This window comes from Maniola hyperantus, chromosome 7 (genome assembly GCF_902806685.2).
Source record: "Maniola hyperantus chromosome 7, iAphHyp1.2, whole genome shotgun sequence".
Lineage (NCBI taxonomy): Eukaryota > Metazoa > Arthropoda > Insecta > Lepidoptera > Nymphalidae > Maniola > Maniola hyperantus.
Window position 1 is genome coordinate 4,457,375 of NC_048542.1, and position 16,736 is coordinate 4,474,110.

A 16,736-nucleotide genomic window follows, 5' to 3' on the forward strand; every position below is an offset into this window, starting at 1 on the left:
GACTAAACTCGTCCTAGTTATGAAGTGCGACCTAGATAAAGGCTGTTGTTTCAAGAAAATGAGGCAATAGGGACACAGTTATTATCTCAATAATTCTTTTATTTATGCGGGCTGGTTGGCTGGTTAAAATTGAATTTTAAATTGATTACCATTGTCATTGCAGTGATACTTAGTTGTAAACATACTATTTAAATAGGTAGGTACTAGGTAGGTACTTTACTACTTTAGTAGGTATTTCTGTCTGGCATACTTACAGACAAAGTGTGTTTTCAAGACTATTGTTATGAAGTCTATGCTTATTTTATAGTGAAACATTTCTTGCAACTCCCATATAAAGTCAAAACTCACATTCGCAGTCTAGACATACGGTGTTTGCGAAATGACAGAAAGCGAAATGAGTAACTATAGACACACTACGTAACATTAGTGCGCGTAGACCTGATAGTAACACATGTTTTATTCATAAGACACATGTTTTATTTATAAGACAAACCGGAAATCTATAATATGCAGTTTTTGAACTCATCTGACTACAATCATAAATGCCACCTAGGTATAAACATTTTTTTTAAAGTGATTAAAAAAATTAAATAGGTAGGTATACTGCGGAACTTTAATTAATAAGTTATTAAATTAGTTTTTTTTTTTTTTTAAGAATATTAGCCATGTTAAACGACTAATATTCCCCTTTCCTCTCCAACTAAGCGTCAGGCTTAGGGTACGACAATAGTGCAACGGGCGGGGTTTGAACCGTCGACCTTTCGGTTTTCAGTCCACTCCTTTACCCGTTGAGCTATTGAGGCTCTAAATTAATAAGTATTAATCCAACTTAATATTATAAAAATGTGAAAGTGTGGATGTATGGATGTTTGTTAGTCAATCACGCAAAAACGGCTGAACGGATTTGGATGAAATTTGGAATGGAGATAGAGTATACCCTGGATTAGCACATAGGCTACTTTTATCCCGAAAAATCAAAGAGTTGCCGCGGGATTTTGAAAAATGTTAATCCATGCGGACGAAGTCGCGGGCATCAGCTAGTAAAGATAGGTATTAAATGTTGTAAGTACAGCATTAAAACTTCTTGACTGTGGATAAAAATACTCGCAATATAAGTACTAACTAACGTTTATCCGTGAGTCCATTTCCAGGGCTCCGTACCCGAAGAGTGCTTGAAGAGAACCCTATTACTAAGCCTCCGCTGTCCGTCCGTCCGTCTGCCTGTCAGCGGGCTGTATCTCGTGAACCGTAAAAGCTAGAGACTTGAAGTTCTCCCAGATTGTGTACATATGTATTTCTATTGCCGCTATAACAACAAATAAAAAATATTTTAAAACGGCCGCCATGAAAATTAAAAAAATTCAAGAGCGTTATTTCTTGTGCGTACGGAACCCTTTGTGTGTGAATTCGGCTCGCACTTGGCCGATTTTTTCACGCCGTAAAAAGGTATTATTGCACGACTTTATCGCTGCGCCAACACATGCAACTCACTTTTGAAAGGTAATAATTTAGATTTAGGTATTCCCCAAAGTCTAGTCTAGATAGCCTAGTGGTTATGACGTCCGCCTCCTAATCGGGGGTCGGGGTTGGATCCCGGGCACGCACCCCTCTAACTTTTCGGAGCTATGCGAGCGTTTTAAGTAATTAAATATCACTTCACTACGGTGAAGGAAAACATCGTGAGGAAACCTGCATGCCTGAGAGTTCACCATAATGATCTCAAAGGTGTGTTAAGTCTGCCAATCCGCACTTGGTCAGCGTGATAGAATATGGCCAAAACCCTTCTCACTTTGAGAGGAGACCCGTGCTCTGTAGTGAGTCGGCGATGGGTTGATGATGATAATGATTATGATTCCCGAAAGTAACATTCAAAGTCTTTAAATAACTTCAGCAGACTCATAAACTTACAATCGCAAGTCATTACTTATATTGTCGCTGGATAAAAGAGTATGAAACAATGTCGGTTCGGTATGTTAGTCATGTCACACTCATGTGTATTGTAAAGCGTCACAGTTAGTTTATTTTGTGACAGTGACCAGAAATAATGCATTAGGAGGTACCTACATTGTGTGACCTATAGTTGTTGATGACTGTCAAATAAGTAAATTAACCTCGATATCAGGGCCCTGAGTATAAATCAAGTTAAAAATGTCGTTAGTATTATTGCCTAGTTCATTGTCCAGAGGCCCATTAATCTATACTAATAAACAGGGGTTTACCTGTAGGTACATTCTAAAACAGATTTATTATTTATTTGTATGCTAAACTAGCTGCCCCGGCGAACTTCGTACCGCCTAACAGTCGATTCTTTAATTTTCTTTTAATAAGTACTTTAAATTATTCTATCCGTAAGTTTCTCGTACTTCAAGGAATATTATAAAAAAAGAATTAGCGAAATCGGTTCACCTGTTCTCGAGATTTGCGATCAGCAACACATTTAGCGATTCATTTTTATATTATAGAGATAGATTTTGATTTATGGTACAAAATGTCGAAAAATACGATTGTAATACGGAACCCTTGGTGCGCGGGTCTGACTCGCACTTGGCCGGTTTTTTGTATTATCTATAGACAAATGGCGACTCGTCTTATGTGTCATTTCTTTGTTATCTAGGCACATTGTAAAAGTACAAGTAGGTACGGTACATCCTGCATTTTTCGGTCTATTTTTTCTTATACATAATAAACTATAATGTTTAATTCGAAGTAGGTTGTAGGCTAGATATAGGTAGGTCCTTTTGAAACTCCTTGCTGAAAAAGTAAGCCGAGAGCCGGCGATTGATTTGTCTACATGATGTGGGCAACTTCATGACCCGCCCCAACTTCGCAAGAGTGCAATGTAATCTATATCGCAAATTAAAACAAAACAATATTAAACTATACATATCAAAATTATCAACCATCCCCTTGAATCACTCTATCTGTTGGCGAAAACCGCATTAAAATCCGTTGCGTGCGTAGTTTAAAAGATCTAAGCGTACATACAGACTTTATTTTACTATGTAGAGATATGACGTGTGATTTTGTGCTAAAATCTAGTTTTTGGTGTAGGTATATTGTTCAGTTTTTACGAGCCTCAGTAGAAGAATCTGCATTCCGAACCAAGCATGATAGTCTTGACCCTGACCATGCTAAGATCCTGCGTGAAATCCATACTACCATACTAATATTTTAAATGCGAAAGTATGTCTGTCTGCTAGCTTTCACGGTCCATCCGTTTAACCGATTCTGATGAAATTTGGTATAGATATAGCTTACATTTTTTGGGAAAAAATCACAGAGTTCCCACGGGATTTTTAAAAACCTAAATCCTCGGTTGCACTTTTGAAAAAAAACTGGTTACGCAGAACCTAATGACATCAGTAATCACTATCAGTCATCACATTTTCACGTAATGTTTAAATATGTTTTATCATATTCACTTTTTTTAGTATTTATTTTAACACCTTTCACACTTGACCGTGATTAGAAAAGAGTCCGGCCAGTGTACGACTCAAATAAACTTTGACGATTATAGATCCTAACAATGACTGTCAGCTCTTAGATTTTGAATACACGGCAGCCTTCAACTAATTGATTCCGCCAGTATTCCAAACTAATGTATTTATTTAGTGAGTAGTCACTTCGCGTATCCACGAGCGATTGGTCGTACGCAATCGACCAAGCCGGCTGTATAATAATAAAATAATATTATCAGATGTGCTAAGATTACTTTATCAGTTACCTATCATACAAATATGTGGTCGGATTTGGCGCGAACCGTCAGTGTTTTGTTTGGTGCGAGTGGAAGTAACGTTCGTACCTTTTTCTGAATTTTCAAATGTGATCGTGCATACAAATACGAAAATGAATTTCACGGATACTACGGAGTTTTCAATTCCTACGGAGTTTTTCACTCCTACGGAATTTTTCACGCCTACGGATTTTTTTCCCACAACAATGACTCCTGAACCGGCGTCCAGTGATGTCCGGGGATGGCTAACGGATTTGATAATGAAGGTTTGTAACTTTTTGAATTTTCAAATCTGATCGGGCATATTGAAATACGAAAATGAATTTCACGGATACTACGGAGTTTTCAATTCCTACGGAATTTTTCACTCCTACGGAATTTTTCACGCCTACGGATTTTTTTTCCACAACAATGACTCCTGAACCGGCGTCCAGTGATGTCCGGGGATGGTTAACGGATTTGATAATGAAGGTTTGTAACTTTTTGAATTTTTAAATCTGATCGGGCATATTGAAATACGAAAATGAATTTCACGGATTTCACTATGGAGTTTTCACACCTACCTACGGATTGTTTTTCCACAACAATGAGTCCTGGACCGGCGTCCAGTGACGTCCGTGGATGGATAACATAATATTTGATAATGAAGATTTGAAATTTTTTTAATTTTCAAATGTGACACGTGCAATACATGAAAATGAATTTCACGGATTTTACTACGGAGTTTTTCACTTCTACAGAATTTGTCACCGCTACGGATTTTTTTTCCAAAACAATGATTCCTAAACTGGTGTCCACTGATGTTCGGGGATGGTTACCAGATTTGATTATGAAGTTCAGTTTTCAATAATAATTTTCACTTAAAGTAGAGAAATACCATCTGTTGTTGTATTATTGTTAGAAAATACAATAAAGTGAAAGACTGCAAATGGGATCATGAGTAATTAATAGAGACCGGATTATATGCATTTGCATATTCGCATATGCATTTGCATATTTTAGCCATTCTCAGCGGTAATAGCATATTTTACCTAAGATCTAGTCATGATGCATATTATCGGTATATTTGCAATATTTTTCACTCACCCTGCGTTCCGAAATGCGACTAAATTTAATAACAGTCACAAAATATAAGGGCTCAGCTATTGATAAAATACGCCAAATGAACTCCGCGTTGCCAAAGCCCAAAGGCATTGCGCATAAACTTCAAGAAAAGTTTGAAAACATATTGAACAAAAACCCAGGTTTTCAATGTTTGTGTCATGTACATCGGCCTTTAGAATGACATTTCGGCTTTGTAGAGCGTTGTGTCTGTCACTCATATCTACATGACGTTTTATCGGTATCTACCAATCTGCTATCTCCTTCCAAATGTCGATGTACATTACTTTCTCCCGCGTACTGTACGTAGTAGAGTTCTAAGTATATAATATAAGTGTTTGATTATATTATATACATTGACAATCCTTCCCATTGTTTCTGTATATAATAAACCGTTATTTGATAATATTCCTTTGGCAGTACTTGCCATTGTCTTCACTTATAATAACCCATTAGCAGACGCTTGACCGTAAAAACCAATGTCCATTTGAAGGTTTTCTCAAAAAAACTTGCCGGGTAACTTTGTTTTACCCAATATCCGAGCATATAGCAGCAATGTCTGAGTTAGTTGTGGGCTTCTTCACAGACCAGGGCGCGTTTGGGACCTTCATAGCATTAGTAATTATTAATTATGTATCACCATTGCGTCAATTTATTTGTCAGGCTCCACAATTGGCAAGTAAAAAGTATACAATAGCAGGATACCATTCTTCTCGGTAGGAACGGCATTCGGATTCAGTAGTCAAAAAAACCTGGGAACTTTTTAGACTGTCTTTGAAAAAACTACCTTTTAAGAAATTAAAAAGTAAATTATTAAAAAGACAGCCAAAGTTTTTATAGCGTGTACTACTACTACCTAATGCGTGTTGAGGAACGAATTTCAGCAATTTTTTGCGGTTACAATGTCGCATGTAGGGCGGAGTTTTAGGGGTGAGGCAATTGGGGAAGAAGGTTAGGGCTCTTAAGAGTGATTGTACTTTTATGGGATACATTTAGTATGGTAGGTTAAATAAAAGTAAAAAATACCATGTGTTTCTGGATTGAATTAATGTTTTTTTTTCTTTTACATTGATAAGAGCGTTAAATTGGTGTTTGTATACATACCGGCACTTTATAATAATAATTAGCCGTAATATCCATAAAAATATAATAAAATGCTACCGTGTATCCTGTTACCTTTTTACGGCCCATCCGTATAACCGTATAACTGATTTTGAATTTGGTACAGAAATAGCTTGCATCCCGGTAACAGACATAGGCTACTTTTCATCCTGAAAAATCAAAGGGTTCCCACGTGATTTATCCCACCTAAATCTATATGAACTAACTAGCTTATGCCCGCGATTTTGTCCGCGTGGACTACATAAATTTCGAACCTATATTTTACCCCTTTAGGGATTGATTTTTCAAAAATCTTTTCTTAGCGGATGACGTCATAATAGCTATCTGCATGCCAAATTTCAGCCAGATCCGTCCAGTAGTTTGAGCTGTGCGTTGATAGAATAGAATAGAATATATTTTTATTCATTGCTTTTTACCACTGATTCGGAATGCCGTCATAGATCAGTCAGTCAGACAGTCAGTCCTTTTACTTTTATATATTTAGATTTCCAGCCATCATAGCAGTAATGAATAAATGACGGAAGGGTTGATCTCTGATTTAATACGAGTATGTTTTTGGTAATCATTCATCCAAGGTTTTTGGATACAAGAGATTGACCTCCAAAGTTTGTTTAATAATATGGTTACCGGGGAAACAGTTTAAATGCCCTTCAGAATTTATTGCTATAGGCCTGTTTTATGAAATAGTTTTGGGCTTTAATTAAAGATCATACCAACATAACATTTCAAGTTACATATTCTTTGTAATAAACCTTAATTCAATAAGGATTAATATACATTTTTATAATTCGTCCCTAAATTATGCCGTTTTTAGTAAGTTTGGAATTTGGATGTAGGGGGTATTTATTCTCCAGAACTACTGATCCGATTCTGAAAATTCTATCAGCGATAGATAGAGTACATTATCCCCAAGTGATGTAGGCACCTTACCTGTAATTACCTTCGCGAACGAAGTCGCAGAAAGAGGTGGTAATTTTATAATCATCTGTGACATTACTTAGTATTAGAAATAAATAAAGTCGAAAGTTATCGAAACCTATACTATAGGTATACATACAACAAACATAAACAGTTGAAGACACCCTGAGAAATACCAAAATTTGTACCCTGATAATAATAATTATTCTTCTTCTTATTTTGCTTTGTGGCTTTCAGTAATGCCACACCGAGCACAATAATAATTATTGTTTATTGTTTCGATCGACGAAACCTTGACCTAGAGATTTTACGCATAGATGGATACCTACTGAGAAACGATTAGGCAGTTATTATTATTCAAAAGCTGGCAACACCTAGCGTATTGTGTAACGTGTGGTGTTGAGGGATGTATTTATAACAATGCATATCAAATATCAATCGATTGCGATTGTTATGCAACGTTGACCTAAGTCTGTAACTGAATGGGTGACCGACTTTGGAGGTCCGAATTTGGCCTTTTTGGTTCCTCCGTGCCTCGCTGTGATAACTACGATAATGCCTAGTATCAACGCTGAGTTATTATTATAGTAAAACAGACAGGAAAATATTCTAGGTCCAACATGAAGGTTTCTTGTATTGTTTATTAAAAGACAAGGCCGCAGATTAAAGTTGTGTATTCAGTTGACACTTTAATTGGGGAATTTATTATTTCCAAATGAATGTTTACTCAAATTCTTCTGAAACCTGTAAAAAATTTAAAACCTAGAGTGTTCGGCAAAAATAAAAAAATTACACGCAGTTTTTATTTGAAGTAAAAAAAATGTTGTGGTAAAGAAAATCTCAATTCTTTTGTTAAACTGTATATAGATATCGCAACCATAAATAAAAAATGAGCTTGCGGACGTCAAAAAGCGCTCATGAAAATATCCCCTCAAGCAAAAATGGGGGTGTATTCGTAATTTAGGCGATTTATATGTACTTTTCTGCATTACCTGAATAATTTAAGTTTTAGAATGCAATGTTAGCATTATTTTCTTTGATTTTACTGTATAAAAACCGGCTAAGTGCGAGTAAGACTCGCGTACCGAGGGTTCCGTACTACAGCCGTATTTTTTCGACATTTGACACGATAAATCTAAAACTTTCTTATGATACCCCACTTGGTATAGTAATCTTACTTTGAAAGTTAAAAAAATAATTATTAGTTCACAACACATTTTTTTAATGATTTAAGCACAAATTCACGGTTTTCGGAACCACATTTCATGATTCTACGTCAACGGGAAGTACCCGGTTTCCTTGACAGACGCGACATATGGACAGACAGACAGATAGACAGACAACAAAGTGATCCTAAAAGGGTTCCTTTTTTCCTTTTAGGTACGGAACCCTAAACAATAAAGTCGAAGCGATAGTTTTTGTCTTTTAAGTGTGACTACGTGTCACTAACGTGGTATACTTTATCTAAGATCGCAATGGATCCAACAATGGCACAATCGAACTTAATCCGTTATTTTGCACTATCTCATAGTATCTACTGTCAAAATAGTGTTTAGAAATGTCGGTATTGTTTAAGAATTGATCTTCATTTAGTTTCGTATATTTTTTCAGATAATATGAACGAGACATTATTTTGCACTATCTTGGTAGGTACTGTCAAAATTAGTGCTTAGGATTATTGACGGTGTTGTTTGAGAATTGAACTTCATTTCATTTCGTATTGTTTTATACTTTATACATAGGAGGAATATTATATAGGTCGTATAGGAATGATAAACGCCGCTATAGAGATACACACTATATTTTACACTACTTCCCCCGCCCGCCCGCGACTTCGTCCGCGTAAAATTTCTGGTTTTTCATGAGATCTGAAATTTTCCCGCTGCAAAAGGCCTCACTTACCTACTCACTCAGTCTCACCTTAAGGCACGGAACCCAGAATACCTAAATGCCAATTTTCATATCTTTAACTTCAAAAACATAGGATTTTCATATAACTTTTCAACCCTCATTTCCCCCCCTTAGGGAGAGAGAATTTTGTTAGATCCTTTCTTATCTGATACCTACCCCCTAGAAAGAACCTACGTTTCAAATTTCACGTAAAAATAATAATAGTTAAAACCTTTCTATAAAAACTTATAGTAAACTTATAGCTTTATAGTTCCTGAGATTTCGTGATTAGTCAGTCAGTGAGTGAGTGAGTGATATTTCGCTTTTATATAGTTAGATAAGTTCCCAAAGAATGAGTGAAATGTCTTCAGGGTGCATGTATGTATGTGAGTTTCTTTATTCCACCATAACTTTAAATTCCTGAAGAAATTAGTAGGTATATAATATTGGGTATCGTTAGAATCCTTAAATCATCCCGAGTGACACTGGGACGACTTTTCAGATTTAGTTTACAACTAGATGATTCCCGCGACATCGTCGCAGACGCACTGTCGCATTTATAATCAATCAGTATGGATTATCATCATACTGGTAGCTTCTGTTTCGAAATATCTTTCCAGCATCAATTTTTCCCCTCCAATAATATAATATGGGTACCTTCATGTCAAGAGTGAATAGGCATTTTCTAGGCAAGTGCGCTCCATCTTAGGCTGCATCATCACTTGCCACCGGTAGTAGGGCGATTGTCTAAAACCTGCATCAATCATTATTACAATCTCAATTGTTCTGATAGGCTGAATTGGTGCGATTCTTGTTGCAATAATGCATTGTAGCCAATAGTGAGCGAATGTTAGCCAATCAGAGATGATTGCAATCGTGACATTGTAGCTGTCATTCACCCGCAATCGCGCAGCCGGTCTGATTGCAGCCAAGCGCTAGTCTATAAAAAAATAAATTAAAAAAAATGTTCATACATATAGCCTATAGATAACCCTCTTTCTATTAGTGAAAACTATATGAAAATCCATACAGTAGTTTCCGAGATTAGTCCGAACAAACACGTATGAGTCACGAACTCACCGCGGCGGCGCCGGGGACTTTAATTTATATTTAGGGATCAACAAATAGCCACATTAGCTTTCAAGGTTTGATTCACCTTGATACGACCTTGTAGCCCTAAAAAGGTCTTTTAGTAACTATTATTTTGCGTGTACCTACTGCTAGTTTAATTTTCCGCTTTTCTGGTGCTCCTGGACCATTTAAACTAAAAGTAATTAAATCAAGGATATGGCAAGGCAAATCCAAGGCAATTCGTCTTGTGCGCATATCAGCGGATTTCATACATTTGTTCTGGCCTATGGGCTATGACGTCTTGCTTCTAAACACAAAAATTGTTTTACTATGTAAGCAATCACAACCAAATATCTGCTTAATAAAACTCTAATACTTACTAACTAACTAACAGACACAGTTTAAAGCGGTAGAACTAGAAGTATCTACCTGAAGATATCTACTTACTATTCTATGCTAGAAGCATGAAATTTTGCACAGGAGTTTCTTGAATAACGTAGATGAGAACTAAGAAGGGATTTTTTTTGGAAGTCAAAAATATGGAAATTCTATCTATAAATAAAAGTCAGTTGTATCAGCGTTCTATGACATTCATCTCCCAAGGGGGTAAATAAACAACGGAATGTTATTATTATTATTTTATACTTTATTGCACACAACACAAAGTAAACATAAAAAAAACATACAAGGATTTGAATCTAATAGCCGTAGCATGCAAAGGCGCCCTTATCGCTAAGGCTCCTTTTTCCCCATTTTTTTTTAAATTAAAAAAATTCATAATAAATAAATAAACTAAATATTTCAGTAGCTTATTCCCGCGACTTCGTCCGCGTGGACTACACTAATTTCAAATCCCTATTTTACCCTCTTAGGGGTTGAATTTCCGTAAATTCTTTCTTAGCGGATGTCTACGTCATAATAGCTACCTGCACGCCAAATTTTAGCGCGATCCGGTAGTTTGAGCTGTGCGTTAATAGATAATTCAGGCAGTCCGCTTTTCCTTTTATACATATGTGTTTAGATAGATACGCGCTCTCATACCATTATCATCAAATGACTTGTAGGTAATCGTCACCCGGTGATGCTGTATGATTAATGATAATGAAATTACTTTGTGAAATTAGTACCTACCTATACCTACTGTGTCAGACAAGGCACGTGGAATCCTGCAAAATAAATTGATATAGGTTAGTCACTAAGCGAGACGGTTAGTTAAATATAATTATTGCGATATTTTTATTGCAATCGTATAATTAATTTATAAATAAAACATGATAATAACTTCGCAACACAAAATAATGCTGTATGAGTAAATAGGTAGGTAAAGGTAGTGTTCCGATCTCAGCGTCTATTTATGGCGACCGCGACAGTTTGAACTATTGAAAGTTATTCCGATATTCGTCCCAATCCGTGATCTGTAGGTCAATTTTGTAGAACCTGCATCAATCATTATTACAATCTCGATTGTTGTGATTGGCTGAATTTGTGCGTTTCTTGTTGCAACAATGCATTGCACTAGCCAATAGTGAGCGAGCGTCAAAATAGGTTCCGTTCCGAAGATTAGCCCGGTCAAACAAACAGACAGACAGACATTTTTTTTTTAAATATGTGATTCAGTTCAAATAACCATGTTCATTAACCATGAGCTTAATATGGGGTAGTTATTTTGAAATCACAGACAGACACTTCAATTTTATTTATTAGCATAGATATCGATATAAACGCAGCCTTACTAAGGATCAAGTATCTCTTGAATCTTTACACAAATGAAGCGTTTGCTTTGATGTCATGGAAAAAACGTTAAATTGAGATTGCATTGGACAAACAAAATAAAATGTGAGATTACGCCGGTAGACAAAATTGTAAAAACACTATAAATAGATAGAAGATGTCCTTCATCCGCGCCGCTTTATATTTTATTAAGATGCGAAAACTTAAGATTTTTTAAAACTAAATAGGCATTGCTTGACTGCAATCACACCAAATAAAATAGGTGATTATGTAGCCTTAAGTGGAGCGTGGCAAACTTGCCTAGAGTTGATAAATTTGGGAAGACGCGACCATGAGAACTGCTCAGCGAGTTTATTGACTGCGAGCAAGGTCCGTATGCTCAAGCATTATACATTTATATTGGCACAACTTTCAGATACGCAAGCCCCGTGCATGTATTAGACATGAATAAAAGTGTTTAGAAAGAAACAATAACATTAAAACACGTGCTGAGGTCGTATGCTTGCCTTGTGAACGTAGAATATATCTATTCTAAACTGTTAGAATCGATGCATGCATATTGCATGCACAGACGTGAGACGACCTCTTTGTATGTCAAGACCTTCAGAGTTAGAATCTCTCTTTCAGCAATTTGGATTTCAAATGATAATAAATGATTTGATGATTTCTTATGATAAAAGTCTAATGAGGTTGGGTAAATTATTTCTTGACCGTAGATATATAATAACAATACATAAAAACACTATACAGTCTATTGGCTAATGATTCAGCTGTATATTCAAAAATCAGGAATACCTACCTGTTCGAATTTTATTGAATAAATTACCATCACCTGATTTTCATGTATATTTTATTCTGTTTACAGAGAGCAGCAGTCCAGGGCAGTTTTTTGCAAGGATTCATCGCTTCCATATCCGTGGTCGTCGTGTCGGAGCTCGGCGATAAGACATTTTTCATTGCAGCCATTATGGCGATGAAACATCCCAGAATAATAGTTTTTGCCGGAGCAATATCTGCCTTGGTCTTCATGACAGTTCTTTCCGCGGCCTTCGGATGGGTGGCAACGGTGATACCGAGAGTGTATACGCATTACATCAGTGCTGCACTGTTCGCGATATTCGGCTTGAAAATGTTAAGAGACGGATGGAAGATGGACCCGAACGAGGGACAGGAGGAACTGGAAGAAGTGCAACACGAATTAAAAAGAAGAGAAGATCAGGTATTGATATTTTGTTTAATAGTTCCACATAATTTAGTAATACATTTGTAGGTTAAAAACTTTTAAAAAGCATTTAAGATCAATTATCTATTCAACAATGTTCTTTAGAATATTTCTAATCCAATCCAATCCATCAGCCTGTTTGCGTCCACTGCTGGACATAGGCCTTTCCAAGAGCGCGCCACCAAACAAGGTCGTCCGCCTTCCTCATCCAACCGCTCCCCACCACCTTAATCGGTAATAGCAGGGCTGCCGGGAACTGGGGGCCTTTGTCTGTTGGCGCTGCTCATTAGAAGTAGTGCCCATACTGACCACGCTGGGCAGGCGGGTTGGTCAGCGCAGGGCTGTAGGCTATTTCGCACCAGTGACGCTGCTGCCCGTCTCTAGTCTGTATTATTTAAAGCCAAGCCATATGGAATGGTTATCCCGCCATTCTTCGGTCGTCATATCCTCGTCCGCTGATTCACAGGGGGCACCACGTGCAGGTGAGGTTGACATTTGGGGTGCTAAGATCCCGCCTTACCCCCCCCCCCCCCCCCCCCCCCCCCCCCCCTTAGAATATTTGCTCATTTAAAATAGAAATCGATTCGCAATCATTCAATCCCCATATCTTATTTCATCTGATAACTTGTACGTGCTTCTGATATTGATAGCGATCTGAAACCCAGAATGAAAAGCACTTATTTTACTATCTAATCGTCAACCATCGAAACGATTGTACCCTGTCCTTAGATAGAGTTTGGTTTGAAATAGTTTTGTCTGACACGAGTAAAGTGAAATTAAAATATCTGGTAGAGCGATAAGAATTTTAATAATAATTACTTTCCAAATGTTGAATTCCTTTTTTAGCTATATTATTTTATCAACGCCGTTAACGTGTAACAAGCGTTTCCTTAGGTTGTTTGTTTATCTAATGTATTTCATGAATTTAGTAGTTATAATTCCCACTGAGAAACAGTCATTTAATCTGTATATATAAAATTCAAAGTCCTGACTGACTGACTTATATATCAACGCACAGCCTAAACAGCTGGTCCTTGAGACATGAAATTTAGAGGATGCAGTGTTCTTTGTAAAGAGTAGGAATCCACTAAGAAAGGATTTTTCGAAATTCCACCCCTAAGTGGGTCAAATGGGAGTTTGAAATTTATTTAGTCCACGCTACCAAAGCCGCGAGCATAAGCTAGTTTTTTATAAAAAAAAATTTAATATTTTTAAATATCATAAAGGATATTTTGGGGGTTTTAATTGGATTGAAGCCGTGTGACATCATACAGGGCTCACCAAAAGAGCGATCGAGATCGCCCGAAGACGGAACAACGTCAGAGCGGTCAGAAAAGTCTCAAAGTCCTGGGCCTTCCCAATCTCCAGACGTAGAAGCCCCTAGGACACCAGAGGAGCCCCAAGCGGGACCCTCGACACAATCTGAATCGTTGAGGGTGATCTTACGTCATTATGCCTGGCAGTACGAATGACACATTAGTTTTTTTTCTTTTAGCTTAGCTTTTTTTAGGTTTTGTTGCACAGATCACATCACTTCTGCCTTTGAATATCAGCTTATAATTTTGAATATTGCAAAGGAATTCAGCATTTGAATCATTAAATATTTGACGTAATATTAAGGTAAGACCAAAAATTGAAATTCAATATTTTATTGTTAAATATAAAAATTACTGAATTAAAGTCCTTACTTATATATTTTGTCTTAATATCTTTGGTCAAACTTGTCGTTAATGTAGGTACTTTGTAAGTGGTATTATATTTAATTGTTTGCACTCCATTGCATCATTGTATTGTAACATTGCATTTTTATCTCCCATATTGATGTATCGATATTAGTAAAGTTTACGATTAGTTTTGTATCATATTAAGTTATTTGGCGGTTTTGTTGTCACCTTTCACACGATACATTCCTATTCATTTACCAAGTTCTGCAACGTATCAAATGCTGCTAACTGATCATCGTTAGGGTTCCGTATCTCCAGAGAAAAATGGAACCCTAATGGGACCACTTCTTTGTCTGTCTGTCGTGTCTGTCAAGACTGGTCAAGGAAATCAAAACCTCGAGTACCTACTTCCCGTTGATCTAGAATCATGAAAATTGGCAGTTAGCGTACTGTTTTAGTGCACAAGTAAAGGGAAAAATTTGAAAACCGTGTATTTGTTGTACCTGACAAAAACTAAATTAAAAAGTGTTATAAGTATATATTTCTTGCATGATGGTACGGAACCCTTCGTGTGCGACTCAGACTCGCACTTGACCGGTTTTTATATAATTTCTCACTGATGCTCTTTCTACTTAAGGATTACGCTCTAAGAAGTGATACTAAATCCGCATGCGCGTGTTGTAGGCTTATGCGTACGATTAAATATTAATAAATTTTATGTTCTTATTAAAATCTAAGTCAAATTTAATTTTATACACTTATATATACTTAAGTCAATTTAACCTAATATGCCAACATTTCATTTATATAATAAAAACAAAACATTTATCTATTAGCCACTTAAATAGATCCTTCTAAGTCATTGGAGGGGTAATACACGTAAGCCTGGAGGTGGTTTATTAAATTTGTAAATAAAATGTTAAATCGTAAAACCTATGTGCATCTTACGGTGCATTGTAATGTAAAACCTATGTGCTTCACAGCCGCCAAAAATATTGAATTGAATCAAGTACCTATACCAAACCACATCGCATTCAATTTCGTAAGAATATACAGTATTTTCTCGCGCATATTTTAAACTAGTAGGTACACAAATCAAAAATCTCTTGAGTTACAGAATTGATAAAAATATCTCGCGACATTTTTGCAGTTTTTTTTTAAATTATTCGATTCAATTAGAGCAGAGAAGAACATTTAATTATGTGAGTTAGGTGGCAGCAAACCTCAATAATTCAAACACCAATATAAAAACTTTGAGCACCTAAATATTTTTAAATGTAAAAAAATTAATGTGATTAGCATGTGGATACATTATGTATTCAACCCCATAGTGGGATAGTACCCCATATTAATGATCACGCTAATTTCTTCGATACACATCATAATTTTAGTCACTGATCGTGTTAACCGTAATAATATCGTCGCGTATAAATGACCCCTCAATGTAGGTAATTCATCTAACTAAGGATTTTGGATTTGAGAAGATACTGGTAAGGTATTTTAGCCCAGTCAATGTAGCTCAAAAAATAGGGGTAAGTTTACATTAAATACAAATTTTCATTTTTTTTTTCAAATTTTTTCTATGCTTAAATGTATAACCTTGAATGTCTATTTTGACTGGTCTATTTGACTCTTAGCCCACCGGCATTGATAAACCTATAAGCAACATACTGACTATCCGATACGGTCAATCCATAGTAATTAATAAAAATTTGTAGCGTCTGTTAATATACAGTTTTAAGTTAGACGCTACTCGGTACCAGGCAGAGTGGTTATGCTCAGCCGATTCAAATTTCAAACGCGTAAAAGCTTACACGTAACAACAGTTTATACGAATAAAAACATTTATTTTCTAAAAATTGCCAACGACCGTCTCGCGTCCATCCGTTCACAGTCAATCTGCCTTATCTATTTTCCACTTGCAAAGGAAGGCCGGCTACTGAAGTAATGTACGAAGTACGTTGTTTCAAGGTATCCGCAAAAAAATAACTGACGTAGATCGGCTATTTTCGCACTGCCAAATTTATATTAGGCTATTCGCGTTGCCTTTGAAAATAGATGCTGATGTCTGTTATTCATGGACGTATGACGAATTCAGTTAAGTACCACCTAAGCGTATACAACGCGTTCTCAGATTTGACATGAGCGGTTTTACATTTTCAGATATCAATAGACGCCGAACTGATATTATAAATACTCCACAAAAGGTCACGGAAAACGACGCAGATCCAAAAACTTTCTTTCTGTCTTCTTTTATTTTCATCTAACATTGAACGTGTTGGAT

General features: G+C 36.4%; 1 protein-coding gene across 4 annotated transcripts in view; it reads left to right on the forward strand.

Annotated features, from left to right (window-relative positions):
* LOC117983475 (putative divalent cation/proton antiporter TMEM165) overlaps window positions 1–16,736 on the forward strand; it is a 31,150-nt gene that overhangs the window by 8,018 nt on the left and 6,396 nt on the right. For 2 of the 4 annotated variants that reach the window (XM_034970041.2, XM_069499482.1), the window contains exon 3: window positions 12,432–12,785. In XM_034970041.2, coding sequence (XP_034825932.1) covers window positions 12,432–12,785 — 354 coding nt within the window. The other 2 variants (XM_034970040.2, XM_034970039.2) reach the window with 2 other exon arrangements.